This window comes from Frieseomelitta varia, unplaced genomic scaffold, assembly GCF_011392965.1.
Source record: "Frieseomelitta varia isolate USP_RPSP 00005682 unplaced genomic scaffold, Fvar_1.2 scaffold_463, whole genome shotgun sequence".
Taxonomy (NCBI): Eukaryota; Metazoa; Arthropoda; class Insecta; order Hymenoptera; family Apidae; genus Frieseomelitta; species Frieseomelitta varia.
The window spans coordinates 49991-74948 of NW_025110216.1; the positions used below are offsets into that span (position 1 = coordinate 49991).

General features: G+C 40.5%; 3 protein-coding genes across 9 annotated transcripts; all 3 read left to right on the plus strand.

Moving 5' to 3' along the window:
- The first annotated feature begins 222 nt into the window (after positions 1 to 222).
- On the plus strand, positions 223 to 3511 carry LOC122532671. Its single transcript, XM_043661653.1, has 4 exons — positions 223 to 900; positions 1707 to 1968; positions 2396 to 2659; positions 3224 to 3511. The coding sequence occupies exons 1-4, from the start codon at positions 673 to 675 to the stop codon at positions 3307 to 3309; spliced, it is 840 nt and encodes a 279-aa protein (XP_043517588.1). The 5' UTR covers positions 223 to 672; the 3' UTR covers positions 3310 to 3511.
- Positions 3512 to 8480: 4969 nt separating this feature from the next.
- Positions 8481 to 14265, plus strand: LOC122532673. 4 transcript variants are annotated; one of them, XM_043661655.1, is made up of 5 exons: positions 8481 to 8834; positions 8931 to 9665; positions 10760 to 10933; positions 11280 to 11572; positions 12196 to 14265. In XM_043661655.1, the coding sequence occupies exons 2-5, from the start codon at positions 9071 to 9073 to the stop codon at positions 12616 to 12618; spliced, it is 1485 nt and encodes a 494-aa protein (XP_043517590.1). In that variant the 5' UTR covers positions 8481 to 8834; positions 8931 to 9070; the 3' UTR covers positions 12619 to 14265. The 4 variants fall into 4 exon arrangements, with proteins under 4 accessions (XP_043517590.1, XP_043517591.1, XP_043517592.1 ...); XM_043661656.1 differs by having other exon boundaries at positions 10814 to 10933; XM_043661657.1 differs by having other exon boundaries at positions 8931 to 9542.
- Positions 14266 to 14318: 53 nt separating this feature from the next.
- On the plus strand, positions 14319 to 18638 carry LOC122532674. Of its 4 annotated transcripts, none has more exons than XM_043661660.1 (5): positions 14319 to 14845; positions 16147 to 16273; positions 16841 to 17144; positions 17231 to 17424; positions 17664 to 18638. In XM_043661660.1, the coding sequence occupies exons 1-5, from the start codon at positions 14750 to 14752 to the stop codon at positions 18020 to 18022; spliced, it is 1080 nt and encodes a 359-aa protein (XP_043517595.1). In that variant the 5' UTR covers positions 14319 to 14749; the 3' UTR covers positions 18023 to 18638. The 4 variants fall into 4 exon arrangements, with proteins under 4 accessions (XP_043517595.1, XP_043517598.1, XP_043517597.1 ...); XM_043661663.1 differs by lacking the exon at positions 14319 to 14845 and adding an exon at positions 15771 to 15902 and having other exon boundaries at positions 15999 to 16273; XM_043661662.1 differs by lacking the exon at positions 14319 to 14845 and adding an exon at positions 15771 to 15902 and having other exon boundaries at positions 16005 to 16273.
- Positions 18639 to 24958: the final 6320 nt, after the last annotated feature.

Consider the following 24958-nt stretch of genomic DNA (forward strand, 5'->3'; position numbering starts at 1 on the left):
TCAACTTACCCTGTAATTTTATTTTGATATAACTAAAAAATAAGTGTTAATGATACTTGGTTGTTCGTCACCTTATCCTTAGTTTATTATTGAAAGAATGTTTTCTGAAATTATGTTATAATTACTATTATTTCACTTTAGTTTCCTACAATGAAGTTACATTCCGTTCTTAATTTGTTATTACATTGAAAGTCCAATTTTCACAACATTAAGAGAGGAGACTTAATTCATTTGCCAACTCAGGGATTCATGTAATGTACCCCTTTTCCAATTCTTCGCACTCTTGAAATTAAATCACAAGGCAGCGACGACTGATCTGACGTGATGGTTAGTCTTCTCGAACTAACCGTTGCATCGCGGGGAATCAAGATCCAGTCTCTATGCAAGATTATCTAAGCCATGGACCGGTACCCCCACTGACCTAAATGCACCACGTATAAATGGTCAAGACACCTTCTAACCACTGTCAGAGAGACCGTGGACTTAATCTCGCCTTTGCTATTTGCATAAACGAGGTGTGGTTGTTCACATGGCATCGTTCGTCTCTTCTTCTCATTACTTTTAAAGAAAGGTTTAGCGTTACGGGAATGAAAGGATCTCGCGCAAACTCGTGATAGAAAAAAATCGTTGTGTCCAGTGTTCTCGATCTTTGGATCCTTATTCATTGGGATCATGAAGTGTCTGAAGGGTAGTTGGAAGTTGAATTGGTTCGAGAAAATTGGTTTCGGTTTGTTGGTGATATTTTACTGGTTCTCGAGAGACACGTTCGCGCTGACCTTGAACAACTCGACAAGTACGTTCGTCGAGAGATGTCGAGTGGACTGCAGCCTGCGCAAGGATTTCATTACTTGCGGCAAGTACAGGATTGTCAGATGGCTTCGTGACGTTGTAAACGAAAAGGTACGATATAAGCGATGTACAGTCATCTTTATTTCGTTCAGTTTCTTATTAACCCTCGGATAGCCGGCTTAAATGAGCGACGCGGCGAGCAGATACCCGGTAACTTTTGACCCATAGCTGAATTTTTGCTATACTTGCTTTGCATATACTAACTTTTTTGATACAGGATGTTACCTAATAATGTTTATATTATTTTTATGTAATTCTTCAGCCAAAGTTTCCAGAAATATCTGTCTTTGAAATATTTTGCTTCTTCGCTACGCTCAAGTCCTGGATCAACGGTGACCCGGTGTCGGCTACGCGAGGGTTAAATGGCAAATATAAGTCCGAATGTACGATCAGATTCCGAGAAATTTCATGCTCCAGTTCTAAATCATAGATGTCCGCGCTGTTAAACCCGCATTGTACTCGTTACTTAGAAATAAGATGTCCAGATGAAACAATCTTTTCCACAAGGCGCTTTGTTGCAACGAGCAAAGACACTTTTCGAGGGGGAAATTAGTGGAAGCAGCGTGTAATTGAATCGAAACCCGTAACGATCTCGCTGCGAACTATTATTATCATTCACGTTCGTGCAGCGGCGAGAGTATCGACGCGTATTCTGTATACCCACGCTACTTTCTTCAGCTTTTACTTTTTAATTAACGCTGTTCGACAATCGAACCGTGCTGTCGTGGTCTATATGTGCGATTAATTTACAACACACACACACACACACACTTTCGCGTTTCGTAATACAAAATACCGTCAAATCAACAGGTTGTTACGACAATGAAACAATGTAATTATTCAATTACTTTCGTTAGGAATTCAACTTTGGCCCCCTTCGAATTGTGAGAATTCCATCTATGCCTGGGCCGTCGATACTCCCGAAGTTACCGCAGTCTCGCGTGTTCAAGACCGACGTGATCGAGGCCTTGAACTTCGCTAGGGACGCAGTGGATGATCTGCTAACGAAACGAGCTTTGGTTTACACGGTCGACAACTCGATTTCCGCCAGGAGTTTTGGCAGCGCGCCTATCATCGTGGACGAGGACGAATTCGCTCAACTGCAGAGCAGAAAAGAAGGTAATTACACCGTGGTGAATTGATTTAAGTTTTTTTGAAAAATTGAGGCTGTTAAATTTTTAACGCTAAAATTATCAAGACAGTGAAAATGATCGATCTGTGATTCTCATAGAAACTTTGTAAATCACACATTTTTAGAGATTCGAATAATTTTTGATAAAATACCAGAGGTGCGCATAAGTAATGTCCCTTTTTCAATTAAACATTGCGTCGCTAGATGTTCATTAACATCTCGTGACAATAATTAAAAAAAAAAAAATAAAATTTTCTACAGTATCAAAAAACGGATACCCCCATTATATAAGCGAAATATTACAAATTAGTTCTTTGTATTATAAATAAGTCAAATTCTAAGATGATGCAAAGTGTACAATAAATTTCTCACTTCTTAAGCTTCGATATCGAAATATCGGTTGGTTCTGCTCAGATGACTGGAGACTGTTCAAGAAGAAGAAGTCTGTAATCGTTCCCATTCTGATCCTGATAAATCTACTGAAGCTGAAGCTACTGCTTCTACCCATCTTCCTGAGTGTTCATTTCATCAAGAAGCTATTAGTGCTTGCATCGATAATCATCCCGTCGCTTGTGACACGTTTGAAAATTTGCAAGGTCCCGCAACCCCACCATCAGCAGGGCTATCCTTACAACATGTGGGGCACAGCTGCCGAAGCACCCGTTGATTATCCAACTGGTAAATGAACTAGAACAACGATCACGTTCTCTCTGTGTCACGCTTCGTTATTTCGGAACGATAAAAATTACAACGATTACCGAGAGGCGATCATAGAGATCTTTTGATGCAACGCATCTATGATTGAATTTGAGAGGCCGCGGGAGCATGACGATCGGAAAATACTCAGTGTACAAGACGAGTCAATGCGCTCGATGATATAATATTTCTCTCGTTGTCAATCAACTACAGTTACATAACACTCGATGATTCTTGAAATTGAATGGAATTGTCGACTACAAAGCATTTTAAAAGCTGCTCGACGGTAGTGATTCCAGTGATTGCGCGTGTTTCTACGAATATGGAAAACATGAGCGTTACTCGAGTGTGACAGGCAATAATGACTGATAGTCGCGTTTTTTGTCAGTTTAAATATAATACTTTGCCGTGGGATATTATTTATCGAGGAAAGTTGTTATTACTGAAATTATTTAAATATCTCAAGATATTTAGGAAAATATCTGAAGTCGAGGAGAATCATTTAAAATTGTTTCAACTCTACATAAATTTTTCATTTTTCCTCAGCGTACGAAGAGCCTTGGACCCACAGAAGCGACTACGTGAATCCAGTTTACTTTGGATACCAGGGCTACCGCAATCCTTACGGATGAAGCTAAGAAGCAATCGGGAAATCATCAATCAACTTACTACTTGCCATTGCATCAAACCCCAAAAAACGACGATCGTATCCCTTCTGCTTTCTTCTTCTTAGCAAACTTTCCACTGCGTTCTCCACGTGTCTGCGGTTTCCTTCTCGTGACTCACTAATCACCTTTCTTCGTTTCTAAACGTCCTAATCAAGCGACAACAATTGCAAACAGGTTTTGTTCAGCTTCGTGATTATCGTGCGCGTTCGTCGCCGCGAAATAACTTTCACACGACGTGCTCGTTACCGTTATGATATTGGTAACGAGCACCGTTCTATCAGAAATCGATGTCACGAACAAGCGTTTCAACGATCTTTTCTTACACTGCGAGCGTTCTCTGCGTGGCACGCGAGCCTCGAACGTCGTTCGTGGATACCTTGGGTACCGTAAATCCGATGGAATTCCCGAACGACACAACGCCTCGCGTGATGTCAACGCCGGCCACTTCCGGCACGAGAATTGAAGTACGGGGCTGAAGTATTGTGGTCGGCTCGTGAATGTCGAGACACGTATGTATTAAGTAGTACTGAACAACGATCGTCGGTGACTACGTAAAATGTAAAAAATTTTTTTGATAGAATAAAGTTACAAAGAGGAGCAAGAATGGTGTTTAAATTATCGGCTGAAACGTTTTACAAGATCTGTCTTGAAGCACGTAATAGCGTACGTTCGCAATAATTGTATTTGGGTACGAGAGGCTTCATTCATGGAGCGAGGAATAGATCAGCATTGTTTATTACTGTAATTACGAGGATACGTCCTAGTATGACAATGACTTTTGACTCCGGAACAGTAAGCGTTTCACCAGAAGTTCACAGCTGCAGTCTAATTTCACTCACAGTTCCTTCCAACATGAATAATGCGATCTGTTTTCTTAACGTCAGATCCAAAGTCATTCGTCAATCTACAAAGATGTATACTTTTAATTATTGTTTAGAGTTTCGATCAGTGGTTTAAATTTTAAACAGAGACAATAAAAAATATCTCCAACTGCTTTTGTCAATCCTTAGAAATTTAAAATTTCGAACGTTGGTTCTGCGTTGATTCCATGTCAATTTCAAGTCTCTAATTTCAAATTCTATTCTAAATGAAATAACGTTCCCCCCTCCTTTTCCAAGTTACTCGTCCTCCATCTCGAAATAAAATTGGTCGAGGTTCAATAACCTCACGATCATCTAAATCTTTCTACTTGTTCTCCACTTTGAAATAGAATCAATTGACCTTTTACAAACATTCAGTTTCTCCGAAATTTCCCGAAATTGTCAATTTCCTGGCTCAAAATGGAGTCGAGCGACGTTAAGTTACCAAGGAAAACTTTCAATTGTAGTTTAATATTTTTTAACGAAGATAAAATTTCCTCCTGCATCACATAAGGAAATGCATAAATAGATAATTACATAAATCTTCGAACAATGATATCAACATATGACATCACACAACAATAATACATAATTAGGATACATAACACAGTACATAATTAAAAGAGGCTGCAATGGTGCCTGGAGTTTCGCACAGTTCGACACAAGTGTACCAAAATTCTCCGAATCTTCCGGTCGCCGAGATGGGCGATCCACCTCGATCGGTGAGCGCAGGTGATGGTCAAGGTCGAACCATTGGAAACTCGAAAGAGAGGCGGCCGAAGGAGAGGTGTCCCGCGCACGAATGACCTACTGACAGATTTGGACGGCGCGGCGTGTGACGCGCGGCTTCCGCACGCGCGTGTTGACCCATGCACGCATGCACGATCGACGAGACCGTTATAGGGCCACGTACGCGAGTTCGAGGCGGATGTGGCGCGGTCGTCCTCGCGTTCGATGGTTCCGCGGAGGCGAGTGAATCGCGCCCCGATCGTTCCACGCGATACCAGTTAACCATCCGCCGCGTTTAATAACAATGATCCGGCCGATAGGTTGATGCGTTCGGGGCAGCGCGCCGCAGCGATCAGCGTGCAGCCGACACGCCAGCCTGCGCTCGCCATAACTCGACCGTTACGTTAGAACCGTCGAGTATTAACATAACGGCACGCCACGCGATGCGTACACCCGATGCTCGATATATCACGGATCGGTTTCGATGGTGCCGACCGATACGCGAATCGATGACTGACCGTTGTAGATTGTCGTCGTCTCCGATGCAGATTACAGTGAATGGTAGAAAGGGGAACCGGCGTTCGACTGTATCGCCAGCGAAGATGGAAGAATTGTAAATCGAAACGAACGACAATGGAACTTGGTATAATTGCCAGTTGGAACGGAATGGAAGCTGAAGCAATCGTAGATTGAAGCGGCTGAAAAAAGAGAAACAGTATCGGTGGTAAAAGGAGATGGATAGAATATTAAATATCGAAACCTCTACTTTTGAGGAAAATATTCAATTTTTGGTTAACCTCTAACAATTGAAAAATTCGACGAATTGCGAAATTTTATACTACGTGAGAAAATATAGACATTGTTTCTCGTGTAACATGTCTATCGAGTAAATCGATCTTTCAATTTTAATGACAAAATTTTACGCAATTTAATTTCGGACGAAAATTTAAACGATATTTTGAATAGAATATGATAGTACGAACGGTTTCTCAGATTTTGTTTGCGAAGAAGAATTTGATGAAATGTATGGTGTAACACTTCGGAAAGTCTCTCGCCTCGTTTTTAAGGAAGCGTTTATGGAAAATTTATGCGCGTATGTAAAGTTGTACGGGGACATCCGATGGACAGAGAAGAAGCAGCGAAGCACTTTCTAAAACCAGTTAATCTTTCTTGTTTACAAGTTCAGTCTTTCCCATTTTTTGAACCTATTTTTTTCTTGAGATTAGATCGATCGACTTTTTGCTCCTCATCGGCTGAGAAGATGCGCGCTTCTTGCAACGTACAATTAGGTTGCAACACATTTCCGGCAATAACGCGATTTTCTCTCAAGTTAATTCGAGGACTGCAATTTGTTTCAAAAAATTGTCGAATTGTTCATCAGCACTTGCCAAAGGTACAAAAAACGTTCGCTAGTTGGTGATTCAACGCGATCTCGCGATTCGTGAGGTTAATGACTCACCTAAATTGCCAATTCCGAGGAAGTAAAAGAGATGAAAATCATGTCATCTTGAACGAATAATCCTCCGATTATTACAGATAACAGAAATCACTTTGCGCAATGGAAACATTTACTTCATTTGGTTTACTGTTTCGTTTCCCTCACAGACGAGCAAAGTCACGTCGATCCTTTTTCTCTCTCCATTTCATTTCTCCAAGCGACCCGAACTCGAGACCAGAAGTCATCACGATCGTCGAGCAACAAACGTAGGCGTGAAATTCTTGAAAATAAAAAAGGGAACAGTGTGTCTCATCGTGACCCGTATTCTCGAACGAACACGTTTTTACCGGTTGGGCGTAGCTGTGTGTCAGCGAAGGATCTCGCAATAACAATCGGAGAGGCGCTAACTCGGAATCTCGAGATTATGAATTTCTGAATTACACTGCTAGACGAAAATAAAAAGTCTGTCAGTGACTCTTCCACGTTTCTCTAAATGTCACGCCAACGCTTCGATATCAATCTAATCTAAATCTCTAAACACATTTTGCTTTCTAAATACGACTCGATGCCAACGATTTTTTTTTTTTGAAATTAAGATTCCATCCACGCGCGCGATCAAATTTTTCTCGGCTGCGAGTGAAACGCGCGGGTACGATCGACCATTTCGAGGAATCGAAACCGAAGGAATAACCGAACGGTTCGGGAATTCGGGACGCGGCCACAGTGAAATCGTTCGTAAAAGTGTGCTCGGTATCCAGTCTGTGTTTGGACTCGCACACGAGACACCCTTTTCTCCTGATTAACGTCATTAACGTTCACGATTTTTTCCCATTCGTGCGTTTCACGTACTCGTAACGAACGAGTACCACTTTGAACGCACGAATGGAAAATCCAGCTTCCGGATGAAAGACGGTTCGCGTTAGTCGGCGTTTTATTCGCGCGTTATCTTTTCGATAGGTAAGCGAAATAAAGTCGAAACCGGACTAGCGACCTACTTGAATGTCAAACTCTGCCTGTGCTAATATTTATGTCGATGGTGCAACGACAGTGGGGACGCATGCGTTGAATACCGGTGATTTTCCACGACGAGCTTTCTGCGCGAGCTTCCCGCGCTTCGACGTCTCTTGATTCCGATTAGATTTCTCCTTGCGTTTGACGACGTGATTGTCGACGAGTATCGACGCATCACCTTCAACTTTTCCAAGTTTTCCGTCGACGATCCGTGCATCTACTTTTAATCGATCGTTATAGTTATTCGCGAGAAAATGCGAAAATTCGAATAGCTTTTGTGTACCAATTAATCGTACAGAGTTTCGACTGACACGTACAGTTTCACGAAAGTTATGACCGATTATGAGAAAATTATTCGAAGAATGTGTTAATTAATTAACTGACACGAGTGTAATAATAAAAACTCAATATTTTCAAACAAATTCTTGTACCGAATTCGACAGAATTTGACTTATTTGGCAATAATTCTACACCCACGGCGTATTATAACAAGAGAAATGAACATAATCATTTCACAGCTCAATTAATTGAATTCACGAGTAAGCGTTTCCCCATTCATTAAAGGCATTCAGCCATTTGTAACAGTACTATCTACTACGTAGCAGCGCTATGTTTATTATTAAAACAGGATAGCGGATTCTTGCGAAAAAAGAAGACATCGATGCTCGTTGCAATATTTAACAGGTGAAACGGGTCTCTGTCTACCAGTCATAGAAGCGCCAATTTGCATGAACGTCCACAGTATAATGGCGGTCTCGCGACTGGAACTAAAAATCGGAATAAAAAGCCAGATTTGACACGCGCTCGGCAAGAAGATCGGAGAAGAGTAAAGAAAAGTCTGGAGCGTCGTAAGCCGAAATTCCGGCCGGTGAAATCGGTCCGGCGCTGGTTAGACAGACCCGCGTTTAAAATTTGATCGGATTTGAATCGGCGGAGGACGGCGAGCGTCTGCCAGGGCGAAAGAGAAAGACGAGGCTATCGCGGCGGGAGCGTAATCGACGAATGAACGAACGTAGAAGCGAGGAAGGTGGAAAGGAACGGACAGAGGGACGGACAGACGGATGGCCGGGTAACCCAGATCGGATCAGCCGAGCCGATCCTACGGAGACTCGGCAGTCGCATCGAGTCGACGGACGCGCACGATCTCGACGTCCTTTTCCTCGTCGTTCCATTCGCCAGTGTCGCCGCGGTGCAACGATTCCAAACGACACTTAATCCGAATCTGCCGCGTTCGCCAACAGTCCCTCGGTATCTCCACCAAGCGCACCGACATCTAATCCGATCAAGTTCTTTCATGTCATTTACGGGTCGCGACAGTGAAAGGGAAAGACAGTCTCGTGTATCTGGTGTCGCGTCGGACAAGAGGTCGTTCCGTGACCGGTGGAGACGAACGGTCGCGAGTCCGCGATTATTAATTAAGCTTCCTGACTTTCAAGAAAAACTTGTTCACGGTAATTAGTATATTTATCTGACTGACACGTAGATGCCGTTTTATCCCGGTTCAAAGATCCGTTGTACGAGAGATCGCGTTGCTTTTATTATTTCAGAGGACATCGAGCGAGCGTCGCGCACCGAGATGCAGTTATCTTTCGGCAATAAGAGAAGTTAGTCAAGAGAGCGAGAGCGAGGGCGAAAGAGAGAGAGAGAGAGAGATAGTTGCGCGAGACGCGTTGCAAGTCGGGGGAACATGGGTGGATCGAGAGGCAGCGCGATCCTGTTGATCTTGGCGGTCGCGTGGTTCCGGCTGGCGGTTTCCGGGGTCAAGGACCACGTGGTGGCATTGAACGTGACCGATCATCACGGACCGGCGCTGGCGGACTCTGTCGAGAACGAGGTCTCTTTCACCAGCGACGAGTTGGACCAGCATCCGCACACCATCTCCGGTAAACCGACGAAACTCGACACGAACGTTAACCAGATGATTCAGACGGACGACAAGTCGCAGTATCAGATCGAGGCGACGCGAATGGAGAACGCGACCGCGTCTCCGTTGCAGTCGACCGAGTGTCAGAACGGCGAGGCGATGACGACGACGACGACGACGACAAAGGATCTGTTTGACCTGCTCGACAGATTGTCCAGGATCGACACGTACAACGTGACCGACTCGGTGCAGATCGTAAGAAACCAGGATGTGGTCGCCAGGAAAGACGAAAAAGGTAACGACCGGCCGGACGCGACGCTACTCGATAAAGTTCGCCGGTACGCAAGGGAACACGTAATAAAGATACGTCTGAGCCAGGACTTAATACCTGATAGAAAAGCTAGAACCTTCTTCAACGGTGAGTCCAACGGTAACGTGTTCGTGTCACGCTTTCCTAATCTTCGTTTGCACCAGCAAAGCGGTTTGTTCGGCGCATCATGGTTTCACGTTGGCATGGACTGTTGTTTGCCTCGGATCGATTCCGATTGCTTTTATCGCTGTGCCTCCCGCTCGCCGAGAGAGTCGTGGAACACGCCATTCAGCTGGTAGAACTGGGTCTTGATTGTGGTTACGCGCGTTCACTTCTGCGCGAGGGATACGTGCGAGATGAAAGGCGAACATATCCTGTAAATATTTGTTCCTAACACTCGTCCGCGAAAAAAATTCGTTTTGCGAATGGATCTGACGGCTAGCTTCGTCTAGAAAGTAGGCATGTTTGCGCAGTTTTTCGAGCCGACTTTCCTGAAATAAGACTCGCGAGAGATAAAAGAAGCGACAAAGGAGAAAAGTAAACGTTCGACTTGCCGGAAGCTAGAAACCTGCTTTCCGTCCCTTCACTTTTACGCTTGAATCCTCGAATTCTCGATTCAGGTTTCGGCCAAAGTCGGAAGGCAAGTTTTCGTCCGGACGGAGTGCTACAATAAAGACCCAAATACTTTTGCTTTTGGATGAAACTTAAATCTTGGAAGATAGGTGCACGTACACGCAAACCTCGAGCGAAAACGGTGAAAAATCACGTAACGAACGAACGATTATCGCGCGTCGATCATACGCTTCTCACTGATTGGCTTCTCACTAAAATGTACTAAAAAATGAAACAAAACAACGGTTAGCTGGGTCACCGCTGATTGGCAAAATAAAAAAATTCGGCTGCATTCACGACGCGAACGCAAGCGTTGCGCAACTGTGTTAATTGAAAATTGTCTTGGCTACTTGAGTATTTTATATGTATGTTGAGTGACATTTCAGAGAAAAATCCTCGTGTCTACCACCATAACCGACTGAAAACTGAAAAGGCGAGCGAGAAAAATGTAGAGAAAGAGAGAAAGAGAGATAGAGATAGAGAGAGAGAGAGAGAGAGAGAGAGAGAGAAAGAGATAGAGATGTGCAGGCTGCAGCATGGCTTACAGGACTAACCGCAGTGCTTTAATTTGCTGGTACTTTTGCTTTCAGCCATCTTTCAGGGAAAGAGTACCTTTTTAACAGGATTCGGACTTGGTTTTCTAGCATTTGGCCTGAAGAAGCTGCTGCTACCTCTGATTTTTGGTGTACAGATCATTAAGAGTGTCTTACTAGCGCTTTTCCTCCCAAGTATCATCGGAAGTATCAGTAATATCGTCGGCAAAGGTACGTATTTATATTACTTAGTTTCAATGTCGACTCACCTGTATTTGCTTTAAATCAGTAGCTGATATACAGGTGATACAAGCGGAAAGGAGACGAATCTATATAAAAAAATAAGTCGAAGGAAAAAGAATAAAATTTTTTCACTCTCAAGTCTTTCTCGAAGACAACAGCTTCAATGAAAAAATTTCATTCTTTTCACTCGTCTTATTCTTTTTTTCGTATCGCCAGATCGATGACACACAAATTAAATGAACCAATAAATAAATAATTATAAAATAACTGGTGGATAAACTTATTTGTCTGTCTTGTTTCGTGGCTCGAGTTACTGACCGAACTTTTCTTGCAGGAGTTTCATCGTTTGCGCAATCGACGCACACCACGGCGCAGCCAGAGGAAAGCTTCGAGTTCAAGGATAACTCCGACTTGTACAACGACGACTATTTGACGCGACAACCGGTAGGAACGTTACCAGCCTCCGCGATGTACGACGAAAGTATGATGCAGTCTCAGAAAACACCAGAAATCGCCTCTAGATACTCCTACGTTGATCCTAAAATTACACACGCGAATGCCGTTGCTGATCGTTATTACACCAGGCACGTTGCTGCACACGGGCTTTCTAAGAAGCAAGATTTTAAGGTAATACTTCTCGTTTTCACGGATTTTCCAATTCGAGAGATTAAAACGTGTCGTAACATTGTATTTGCATCGATGATTTCGTCCTTCTTAATCCAATTACGAACGTTTCATTCATCACTTTAAATTCCTAACAAATTTTCTGAGTCAATCAGTTAACTGTTTTACTATTACATCCATCGAAGATCTTATTTATATAAATGTTCGTTCAGAATTGTCTCGTCTCTCAAGATTTTCATATTTCTCTCAAGATTTTCATAAATCTTCAAATTTTTCGTTCAAGTGTTCATTTACGTAGATTTCTCATCTCAAGATTTTGACGAATTTTGAAATTTCAATTATATAATATATTGCACCCTGTTTTGTCTAGATCTCACATCCCGAGGCTGACACAAGTTTCACTAAATCTGTCGCAATTGCCAATATTTTATTCAGTCTAAAAATCGAAAAATTCTGCAGAAATCGCAAAAATTTCCGACAAATATTTAATGCATCGCAATTATCAATGTCTCACCCTGTTTATTTAGGTTTCTTATCACGAGCCTGTCGCAAATTTCACTAAATATTTCATTCCGAGTAAAAAAAATTCGTCAAAAATGACAAAACTTCTCTCGAAAATGCAACAGGTGTTCCACGAGATTCCGACGAGTTCGCTGCTGCTAACCAACTACGATCCTTTCTACTCTCCCCTGTTATCACGCCTGGACGCCGTGTTCTCTCGCCTCGGCCACACGACGGAGGGTTGCAGAGAGTACGCGGTGTGCGCGATGTACAGGAGTCCCGCCAGGTACGCGCCATACTCGAACTTAGTCTCGGCGCAGTTGTCCAGAGAGTTGAACGAACTGAGAAGACCCAGCAGCGACAATCCCGACGTTCTGAGGTTCTTCCGGTACATGAAGGCCGCGAAAGATGGCCAAGACGGCGTGAAGTGCGAGGACGCGTACGCGAGTTGCGCGATCGCGCGACAGGATCAGACTCTCAGGCAAAATCAGGCGATGTTGGCTACTTATCAGGACATTGACAAGCTCGTCCATGCGAGGAAGCTGTAAGAGAGAAGAAAAGGAGCGAGGATACAATCCTGGGACTGAATGATTGCGGTCGAAGGATATTGTGTTTTTATTCAGTTGGATGTGAGACGATTCGTTGATTGTCGTTAGTTGTACTTTGGTGCACAGGTATACGAAGACTTTGAGCCAATTGCAGTTCCTGAAAATAGTCTGAATGGCACTTTAGCGAATCTACTTGAATTATGATTTTATTTTTCTATTATTTCTGTCCATGCTTCGTTTATTTACACCATCCATGAGTAACATAACCCAACTATTTAATTACTCATTGCTCGATTGTTTTGATTCCTCATAGTCTACACACTACTCGTGTAATTTAAAAATTTGAAAATTGTGAAAAGTTTATTTGTTACACTTCGTAAGTACGATACTTGTTTGTTACAATTATTAATAGTTGCCAGATTTTAAATCAAATCAATCCTACTTTTCCGAATAAACGAAGTTGTAATCGTGGAAAATCAAATTGGAAAGAGTTTCAACGATTTCTGATTAATTTGTATCAAATTTGAATGCTAGAACTTTCGACTTACGAATTTCCGACTCTGACGAAAGAGTAGCTTGAAGAACGCTTCCGTCCGGCGTTGAAATCTCCGCGCGGTCACAGTAGCGCCTAGTTATGATGCGTTTGAACCAAACGAACGAATGCTCGTTCGTATCTTGCGTCAATTAGATTCGTATCACCTGTTACTTCACTCACATCACTATTAAGGAGCTACTTTAGCAAACGAGCACGAGTTTGATCGAGCTGGGAGACGAAACGAGCACTCGTTCGTTTAATCTAAACGCAGCATTGCACGAGATCTCTTTATATATATATACTTCCAGATTCGTTGCCGTTCAGAATATTTAAAAGATCATATTCACCGAGGCTCAAGGTCAACTATCTCCGCACCTGGTTACCTCCGTACACGACGACAGATTCTTACTCACATACTCGATCAAATTAAAGACAGAATCAAAGACGCTTAACATAAAATAATTTCGCGCGTAGGCCAGACGAAGGAAACAAATGACGATCATTACGTGGACCGTGATAACGGTACATGATAGCTGGACAGACCGGTGTATCATTACCGGCGTTCGAATGTTACGCACTTACGTAATAGTCGACTTATACAGTGGCTAGAAGTAGGTCCGACAAATAACTATACGCGATTAGAGACACGCACAATTTACCAGGAAATAATTTCATGGGCGTGTTTCCGTGGAATTCGATGTTTCGAACTGTACTAACGTTCGATCGCCACGGTAGTAGGGATGCTCGATTACGTTCGATCGAGCCGTCGTGGAAAATCGCGAGGTGTCGCGAACGCCTCGATTTTCCACTGGCGGGGAACCCAGTGATTCACGATTTAGCGGTTTTAATTTCAATAAAGCAGCGAGTGACTGTATGACGCGGAGCTTGAGGCCACGATACCAATTCAATTCCTACTTGGCGTGGTCCACCCTCCCGCGAGCTTAGATATTTATTTATTGGCTGCGAGAAATCGCGGCTGTTAATTTATTAATCGGTCGTGCGAGGTGAATGAATGCCCGCGCCCACCATTACTGGATCTATTTATTCATCCGATGCGGATCAACGCAACTCTTCTGTACAGTGCGTCAATAAAACGCTGTGAATTGCGCTAAGATTTCCTCTTTCTCTCGCGCAACATGTTCTATCCCAAACTACAGTGTTGCATAATTACAATTAATACCCAGAAAACGTATTCGAGTTTCAGTGAAACTTCGTTTACGACACAAACTAGAAGAGGCTATTGCGTGGTGGAACAGTTTCAGGAAAGGACCATCAAACCGAAGAAGACGCGCATACACACACACGTGGATGCGTAGGTGTGGATACGCGTTAAACACGAGAGAAAACGAAAGAGGCAGAGCGATGACGCACAGCTTCATCATGGATTACGAAGGAAAGTCCAGAAACTCCGTGTTGCTCGTTGCTCTTGTTCGTCCATCTTTATTCAAAACCGCTCGGTTCCGGTCTTACATCCGGAGACCACTTTCACTTTCGATTTTTACTCGTCTGTCTTTTTTTTTTCCCCTCTGCTCCCACGACAACCCACGATCTTTCTCCTCTCACTCCACCCCGTATGAACGACGCTTTCTCATATAAATGAAATGGCCAGACCTGAGCAAACGTGTCGCATTGCTCCAAGTTCGTCCTCCGGCGTTATTGGCCGTGATCTCGTTCGGCATTTCCATCGAAAAGGTGAGACTCGCTCTCGCGACTCTAGTTTCTTCTGAAATGATAATCCGGCGGCAGTGTAATTTTCTCGGCTGCGGTCGAAACACCGGCGATTACGGTAGCTTCGTGATAAGGTTAACATTTTTCTACCGGTTTGATCAGCGGAAGGTAATTTGGTTTGAAGAGGTGGAGCAAAGTATTGATGTATTGGTTTGTCAATTTGCGAGAATTCTGTGATTATCAAGCTGCGAGTTCTTTTTACGAAGTAGAATGTACGTAACTGAAATTTGTGAAAAATTTGGAGAGGCAAGAATGCAGGCAACAGTAAGTAATATGGAACAGTAAAGTATCTAACAGGTAAAATAATTTTAAGTAGGCACTTAATAGGCTAAAAATAATTTTCTACCTATTAAAAGCTTCGCTATTTTAATTATCTTTACGAAAACAAACAATTGCACATCTCTAGTCTATACATACGACATGCAAAAATGTGTAAAACATTGGAAGTAATTGGCATTCATAAAAATATTAACTTGCGCAAGAGGTAGTCTAGTAATTAGTAATAGTTTTACGAAAGTAACTACTAATGTAAGAAGACGTAGATTAGCACGTTTGTAACGTTGATCCACGAATCTTTCAAAATTGAATCGTTTCAAAATTCGTTAGGTTCATGGTTTTCGTCAAGTCCCGACGAAAATTGATTCCTAACAATCAAAGACAACAAAAATTTTCACAATATTCTAAATACCGTCGTAATAAAATTACGAATTAACGAATTATAATGACATTTGGTGCGAAATTCGGCTGGAAAATTCAAAAATGAGTGCGTGATCGGCGTTACGAATGTCGTGGACACGCGACCGGAATACAAGGTTACGGACCCGGTTCCTTTGAATCAGGACTCCGGATTGGTCCGCCGAGGTAACGGCACTTCGATATCTACCGCGCGGTTACGATCGAAGTTGGTCTCCGGCAGACGCTCGAGTGCGGTTCGTGAATCACGACCAGCGTTCTTCTTTTTTTTTTGCCATTAAATTGTGAAATCATGTCGTTCCTGAATCCAGTCGGTTGATGGAGCTTGGTAAGAATCAGCCGTTTATTTTTCCTTCGACGTTATTCGCTGTTATTCTCTTACTTGTTCTTTGATCGTGAATTTAAAAAAAAAAAAAAAAAAAAGGGACAGCTGTTTTGATAGAACGCGAATGGCGCTACGGTACCTGTCGACGATTCGCTTGTTCGTCTTGATTTCTCGCGTGTGTGACGTTTCGTATCGTTTGACGAATGTCCCGTGTGAAACACGTGTCGATAAAGAAACGTGACTGCAGGTGAGAAGCATGCGACTGGTGCAATTGCTGGTAACACACGGTCTGGTGCTATTGTCAACGCTGTTGGTACCTTGTCTGTCGGTTACCTTCGAGGATGGCACTTCCGGTGAACGCTCCGAGGCGCGCGGTAAGATATTTCAGAGTATAATTTCGAGAAACATGTATCGTCGGTTTGTTAAATGACTGGCACATTTCAAATTGTGAATGAAAAATTGTCAATTTCGGGACAGGTGTACAATTGTTTCTAGAAACGAGCTATTTACTAGAATGCAAAGAAGGCTAGTTAAATTGTGAAATAATTTTTGTTATCAAACAGTCGAGTAATTAATAATATTCTAACTTTCCACTTTCCACTTTCAATTTAAAATTCCAAAATTAGTATTTTGCCCAATTGTGTCGTTTTTCTAACAAATTGACGATACATATTTGAATTAAAATTATAAATCAGTATCTGAATTAAATTAATGAATGATTATTTGAATCGAAATTGTGAATGACTGTTTGAATTAAATTAAAACAATCAATATCGCATTAATTTATAATTCAAATTATATTAAAACGTTAATAAAAAAAAGTGTCAATAATTAAATAGAATTGAATAAAAGTAAATGTCGATAAACATTAATGTCGAAAGAAATTAAACCAAAATATTAACAATTGACATAAATATTAATTTGCTAATTTATAACTCTAGAAAACCACGTGCCAGAGCCACAGGAGCAGGTGGCTTTCAACAAAACACGTCAAGGAAAAGGGCTGTTCGATTGGATCGGTCTAGGCACAGGACGAAACGTGGATCCATATATAGCAAAGACGAACAAAGGCTGTCTGAATGGCGACCTGGCGGAATGTTTCAAGTCGCAAGCTTTAAGCTACTTTTCCGATTTCTTCGATCACTCTCGCTACGATCTGAACGATTACGTAAAGGTCGTTAGAATGTCCAGGGACATAGTGCAGGAAGTCAATCGTCAACCGTATGAATATTCCAGCGAAGCAAGGTACAATTCATTCCAAGAATTCGTTCGTATAACTTCCTCCGAGAACAATACGAAATTTCTTTTCACTGATTCCTGCGTAATTTCAGGTCTGGCGACTCTGAATGGGACCAGCTGATGAAATTCGCTCTGAGGAAAGCGGAAAAATTCGTGAAGACCGTGGCCATCGAGTTACATATTCCTTCCGAAGAAACTGGGGAGAATGAAGTGTATGCACCACGATTTTTGGATGAAATCGCCGACGAAATTGACACTCTTGAGAATAAAAAGGATACTCTTTTCTGTGAGTCCATCTCTCACGAAAATTTTACTTTTTCCCTAGCTTTTATGTATTTTTTCTATTTCATTTCTTTATTTTATATATTTCTATATAGATTTCTATATGCTACTGCAATGCATTCTACATGAAATATTTCTGTATTATTTTTAATTATTGTTATTTCTATTTCATACGTTGTTTCTATCTTTTCTATGTTATATTTTATCGTAGCATTATTATTAATCTTATTCTTCTTTTCGTAGCACGTCACCAATTGAAGAAACTTCTTATTCCTATGCTCATCGTGTTGAAGCTCTTCAAATTGAAGCTACTCTTGTTCCTGCCTCTGATTCTGGGCCTGGCATCTTTCAAAAAATTCCTCGGTTTCTTAGCGATAGTGATACCTGGTTTAATCGGATTTTTCAAGCTGTACAAGCCACTCACGCAGAATTACCATCCGCCGATCTATAGCCAAAGCGGTATAGCTTATCCTTATTACAAGGAAAATTCCAATAGTTATCCTTACCCTGAACAGGCTGAATATGCAGGTGGATATAACAGGGATAGCGTGTCTTTTGGACAGGATCTTGCTTATCGAGGCTACAGAGACTACCACTCGTAAAAATACACTGAATTTGCTCTCTTTAACGTCTAAGAATCTGATAGAATTAGAATATTTGGTTCGATTGTAAGCATTGTCATTTTTCGTACAATTGCGTTAGTTTTTAAGATGAGAAATCTTTTGAAAAATTCTGAATTTCTAAGGATTTTAAAAGGTTACTTTCTGTTTGCCTGTGTTTGCTCTCTTTAATTTATCGGAGAAACTGATAGAATTATAATATTTGAGTTTGCAGAATTATACAGAATTACGATATTGGTACGTATTGTCATTTTTGTATAATTGCGTTAAAGAAATTTAAAATGAGAAATCTCTGAGAAATTTTAAATTTCTAAGAATTTATATGTTTTACGACAGGAGCTCTCTTCTTAGATTAGCGATTACACAGTGCTCAAACAACATTGCCATATTTCAACAGTTTGCTGTTCAAGTACTAATTGATATCAGCGATGTTTTTCGTAATAGGCGAAAATTTTAATTGAGCTACTAAGTTCTGTACATATTATCTAGGTGCGAATGTAGGTACTTGAAGAACTAGCACAAAGTAATATTCTTCATTATACATTTGTGATAATTCATCGTGTACATCGTTTAGAAATTAAATCTAGTTTTACAATTATTAGTTGTTATTAATAAATTGTATCATTTTCTCTCACGAATCCTATAATTTTCGTTAATCATAATAATACATACCGAATAAGAAATCACTTGGAAAACTAACTTTTTCAAGATTCAACATTGGCACAGCCAATTTCTAATGCACATCTAAATGTGATAGTAATAATCAAAACTGTAACCAAAACAACATGATAGAAATAAAATTAATTTTTCTGGAACCGCCTATCCATAATAATTGTCGTGGGAAGAAGAAATGTAATTTTCTCTACTTTGACGTTTTTGTTTCTTTATTATTCCCAGTTATTTTAGAATACAACCAATAATCTCCTCAATGAAACAGAAATGAAATCAGGCCACCGGATATGGAAAATGAAACCCTGATTAGAGGTGGAGCAGCAGCATTGTCAATTGCAATTTTCTTAGTTGATACATGAAGTGAGACGGAAATAATGAACGACGCATCGGTACAAAGGAAATCGCCAACCTGATTTTGATTTCTTCATTTTTCCTTCTCGCATTAGGCCAATGTGAGTTAATTAAATTCGTACTTTCATTTATTGATAAAAATTGATAAAAATTTGATAGTTCAATTAATGATAAAGGCCATTGTTTTATTGGGCAATAAACGCGAGTAGAAAATCACTGGAAAGCGACCTCATATACCGTTCCTCAATTATCGGATTATCTCGTTGACCGTTTTTCTGCGTTTCTTCGGCTCGTTATCAATTTTTCCAGCTGCGAGCCACTGAAGAATAAGGTCACAACCACAGTGTATTGATATTACAAAAGGACCATATCTGTTTTCATAGACTTTGACACGAATTAATGCATCATTAATTCGTGACGAAACAAACGAAAAACGAAGAAAAACAAGCGAATTTCTTCATTGTTTCTTGTTACTTTTCCCTTCTTTCGAAATATCCGAGGCTCTATTCTCGCTCATGAATAATTAACAACCTGTCTTTAAAACTTAAGTTTCGCAGGGTATACCTCAATTAATTATTCAAATATGAAAATCATACATCACAAGACGATTTCTCTTTTAAGATAACCTGTTTAACCTTAGGTGACCAACAATATCTCTCAATTCATTTCGTCAAAGTCTCACTTTAGAAACTTTGTAAAGTACAGCTCGATTAGTCAGTGAAACTTGTTTTTGCAATCATCCGTCCAATCGATTGACTAAAAGTTCAAGTTTATCGCGTTAAAAACTTGATTCAAAAGCTGGTAAAATACATCTCGATTAATCAATGCAATATAAATAATCATTCTTCGTACACAATTTCTCTGTTCTTTTAAATTTAAATTTAAAATTAATTTAAATTTTTTAATTTTTTAATTTAAATTTAGTTTAAATCTAAAGTTAGTCCAAGATTTATTAAATCAGAACCTTGATTTAATCAGCGAAATATAAAAAATTATTCTTCAACTATGACTCTACCAAACAATTTATTCAACCTTCGATGACCAACTGGAGCTTCAGGTTCATTACGTTAAAAATTTAAATTGAAAAATTCGCAAAATATAGCTATATATCAACTAGTTAGCGAAGTGCAAAAATTTGTAGTTTACAGAAAACACAAACTACTGTGTCATCGTAAACCGTTTAATTAATTGTTCCATCGTAATATTAATTTTCATGTTTTCGATTGCAAATACCTTAAAACGAAGTTTCTCTTGTTCACATTTTCAACTGACGGCGGACAAACAGTCGACTTTCAGTAATAACAGCCACGATATTAGACGATAGACATTTCCATGTGCTTGATGCTTGATCGAAACGCGTTGTTCGTGCGTTCCTTTCCCCCCCCCTTTTCACCGCTAGCCTGACAAGCAGCTCGAATCGCGTGAAAATCTCGTCGCGAGGATCATGCTTGATTTTCTTTCTCGTTCCGTTGCCTGTAAAATTGAAAAAGGAGGGACGAGCGCGCACGGTGGCAACCGGTTCGATGCGATTCTCACTCGCAATCCAGAGAATCCGATGGAACTTGTTGACCAAGTGGCCTCATTCGATCAGAAGACCGGAAGCGGCCCGCCACACTGTCTCCAGGCGATACACGGAAAACACGGAAAGTTGTGGCGTATTACCTGGCAAAAACGGCCGATTTTGCGAACCAGTTTGTATCGTCCGACGTCTCACAATGAAATCGCGCACTTCCGTTACACGTGCGACGCCCGATTCCTCAGATTCTTCTGGATGCTCCAACTGGAGAGAATACAGAGAATTTAGTTGGAACTGAATGTAGGTTCGAAAAACCGGCCACGGTTTTTTCTTCTCACAAAGATATGAAAAGAACGCGATGAGTCATTATTTTATTCTTTTTATTATTATATATTATTATATATTATTCTTTCTTATATATTATTATATATTATATATTATTCTATAGGTGAATAGTTTCAAAACTCATCGTTGTCCCCTAATTTCGTTTGATTTTACGTTGTGTTAAATAACGTGTAGGTTTTTGTCGTCTTTGTAATTTTAGAAATATTGCTTGTCGTAATATTGAAACATTGAAATATATACAGGTGGTACCTATTAACTGTGCTTTCGACTATTTTCAACATTAAAATAAAAAATTCGAAAGAAACATAAAAGATATTGAATGAAATATAAAAAGATTCTGCTATAAAAATTGTTATATATAATTTCTTTTGAAGTTGAATTTTGTTTCAAACATTCTAACCGTTTGAGCGCTCACTAAAGTTACCAAAAGTATAACTGTGGAATAGGAGAATGTAATTTTTGATATTACTTTAAACGTATAACTTTCAACATGCTTATTTAAAAGCGGTCTAAAATCTCCTTGTTTCCTTAAAATGAAAATTAAAATTGAAACATACGAATTATCACAGCAGGATATTATCATTCACCTTAATAATAATATCTTCAATTTCTTTTTATATCGAAATATAAAACAAAAGGCAGCTCGAAAATTTTTTCCTGTAGGAGAATTCAACTGAGATTCTTTCGTATTTTTCAAACAAATGGAATGATATTTTATATGAAAAAAAGAATAAAAAAATACTAAAAAATAATAATAAAAAATACTAAAAAGATAATAAAGGATAATAAAAGACACGAAAAGATTTCAGTTATTAAATACTTGTATCTGATCGAAAGGATAGCATTTCACGATCTCGATCGTATATCACAAAAATCGTGCAGGTAGTTACACTCGCTGGTTTCTCTTCGGCAAAGTCAGATCACCGTTTCCGTAGTCACGACCGCGTGAGGGTTTGAAAGGGGAAAAACCAGCTGTATAACCAATCGTTATCAATCCTTTCATCCGCAATCACGGACCCAAGCGCGAACCGTCTAAACGTTTTGTAGTTTCACTTTTAAACGAACGGCCACTAATACGCGGTGACGTCGCGTGTGTGCAATCCTGCTCGATCGATATTAACGATTGGAAATCAAGGTCGCCGATGTGCTTTCGGTCGGGTTGTGGCTACGGCGTGACCTTGATACGCGCGCGGATCCAGAGGGGTGACGCGCGGAGTGATACGAAATTTCCTGCACGGCACGGTCGACCGAGCCGCGGAACCAAGTCGCGCTAAATCGCCGATACGAATGGTAACGCGCGAGGGGGAAAAAATGAGGAAACAAGGTTACCCGGGAGAAAGTTAAACGAAACACGTAGATGTCAAAGGCGCTCGAGCAATGCAAATCGACGGGGGGATCGCGCGCGTGACCGTTCGCGATTTTTTAATTCCCCTTCTGTGTTAGTTGGTTAGTTTATTCTGCAAAACGGTTCTTCACTGATCTCAACTGAGATCCGCGTACGGTACTGTGTGTGCATATGTACGTGTGATTGTGTTAGATGAATGAGACTTCTACACGGAAGCGCGCCTGCTTTTACCTGGCAGATTATAATTGACGCGCGTCCTTTCAGTTATTCTGACTTGTCAGTCAGTATATTTCTTTGCGATTATTGGTAGAAATGTGTTGTAGGCAATTAATTTGTAAATATAATTATATTGTACAATTAAACAAAAGTTATTCTCGCATCTCTATTTTCTGTAGGTTGTTGTAGATAATTATTTTATAAATGTATTACATTGTACGAAAAAGAAATTGTGACTTTCAGCGCAATAGACATTTTTGAAAGACAGGTCACTACGATCAGAGTTGGCAGAGATATTAATCGATGATAAATATTAATAGACCTTCACAAGTTTAATGGCATTCTGGCGTATAACTGCCGGTATGCATTTTACCGTTTTCCAATTCCATTAATTACGAATCAATAGAGTTTACTGAATTCGAACACACTACGAACATTCATGCAGCTTGTGGGAAATTCAATCAGCTCGTGCGTAACTAACCGATCGATTATTTTAATTCTTGATTCTTTCTTTTTCATTTGTAATCTTCTTCTAGTTTTAAAATGTCGTTACGTATTCATTCATGTTTCTAGCTGTTAAAAATATACAATAGACACACATACACATGAAAAAGTGTACAAGATATCAAGCTTACAGTAATGAAAAACTTACTAGATGAAACACGTTTCCACAATCTTAGATTCCACTTTTTCTACGCGTAAACGTTAAAGAAACTCAAAGGAACGCAAGAACGCGCAGAATGCACATAACGCGCAGAAGTACCATAAATAGCTTGGTTTACCTATTTCCATGAAGTTACGAATTTGCATAAATATTTAAGTATCCCGACCGTAATACCTAACGGTGGAGTACGAGATTCCAAGGTTGAATCGGTGGATTTCAATGGAAACCGGTCACCCACGCTGTCTGGATGGCGGAAACCCGCTCTCCCCCCCGGACTCTGACGAATCGTTCGATTGGAATTCGACGTAACGGTCCGGAGACCGTACCAAAACACTTCTCGGGGACCGTGAGATCCAGCCGACGTCGAATAATCGGTTACCATATACGATACCACGGCGGCATACTTTCCGTTGTTTTTTCAACGTCGGTTGTTTCGCCGAGCCTTCGTTTGGTTTAGGCCAACCTCGCCATTTCCGAAGCCCGAGCGCCCGAGTTTCCCATTGAACCGAGCCAAAAACTTCTCGAAGACGGGATTCTACACGATGCAGAATCAAACTCGCGATGCGAATCGCAACGCGAACGAATACATCAGCGACTGGTTTTTAAAGAACCTTTCTTTCAGGCGTTCGTGGTTTAGTGGGAATGGAATTTAAATTCTGTCACCGGGATTTAGTTTCACTGTGTGATTCATTGAGAGGTTGACCGATTATCTCGGCGAATTTGAATATTTGAAAGTTCGGACGTTCGGCGATTTCAGGGTCAAAGGTTTGGATATTCACGGACTTTGGCAGTCGAGATTTTAATTATATCGACGTTGTAACGGTTGATAATGTGAGTATTTAGAAAACTGAATGTGTAATTTCTTCTCATTATTTTCTACCCCTTTATATTTATTTAAAATTGAAATTTAAATTAAAATTTTCATATTTTAAAGAGATATATTTTTTTAAAATGAAAGTGTTCCTATCAATACTTTATGTTAAACATATTTTCAAAACATTCTAAATCCTTTTTGTTCGTTAAACTGAATTGAAGTGTTTGAAAACTCTAGCAGGTATGCACCATTTTTTTATGTTAAACATTTTTTTGAAAATATCGTAGATGCTCTTCATTTGCTAAATCGAATGTGAGATTGAAATATGAAAATTTGAAGATACTAACGAGAGTTAACTAGTTGGAATTTTAAGTACTTGAACATCTCAAACGATTTACTGTTCGATAAAAATGATCGTAAACTCATGAAAGCTCTTGGTCGATCGGAAACGTCAAAAACGACCAAGTGTTCTCGTATAGAACCGTACTTCATTGGGGACGTACGCGCAGAAATTCTAGTTCCAACTTTCTAGCATAATTCTTTCAATGCGTTTGCTAAACGGAGGAAAATGCGGAGGAAATGCATGCAATAAATACATCCGATTTTTCCTATTTATCACCACGCAACTGGAAACAAGCCTAGTTGTCGAATATTTTGTTCGTTTATCCCTTTTATTATTTTTATTTTTATCCCTTGCGCGATCGCGATTTCAATAACACCCTCTGGTTGCAAATATCAGATGGTTGAATTTTCAACTCGCTAATTTCATTTTTACCGCGCGTAGAATTGAACTCCGAATTTTTTGACGATCTGAATTTCAAAAGGTACTTGTCCGTTTCTTCGGGTTAAATCAGGTGAACGGAGTCACCTGCACAAAGCTGCAGGGTCTCGCGAGCACACGAACTTGGCACACTTCGTCACACGCGTCTTCTTCCTGGAGTAATTATTTCATGTTACGGCACACGGTGCCGCGATATTTACTTTCCTTACGAGCG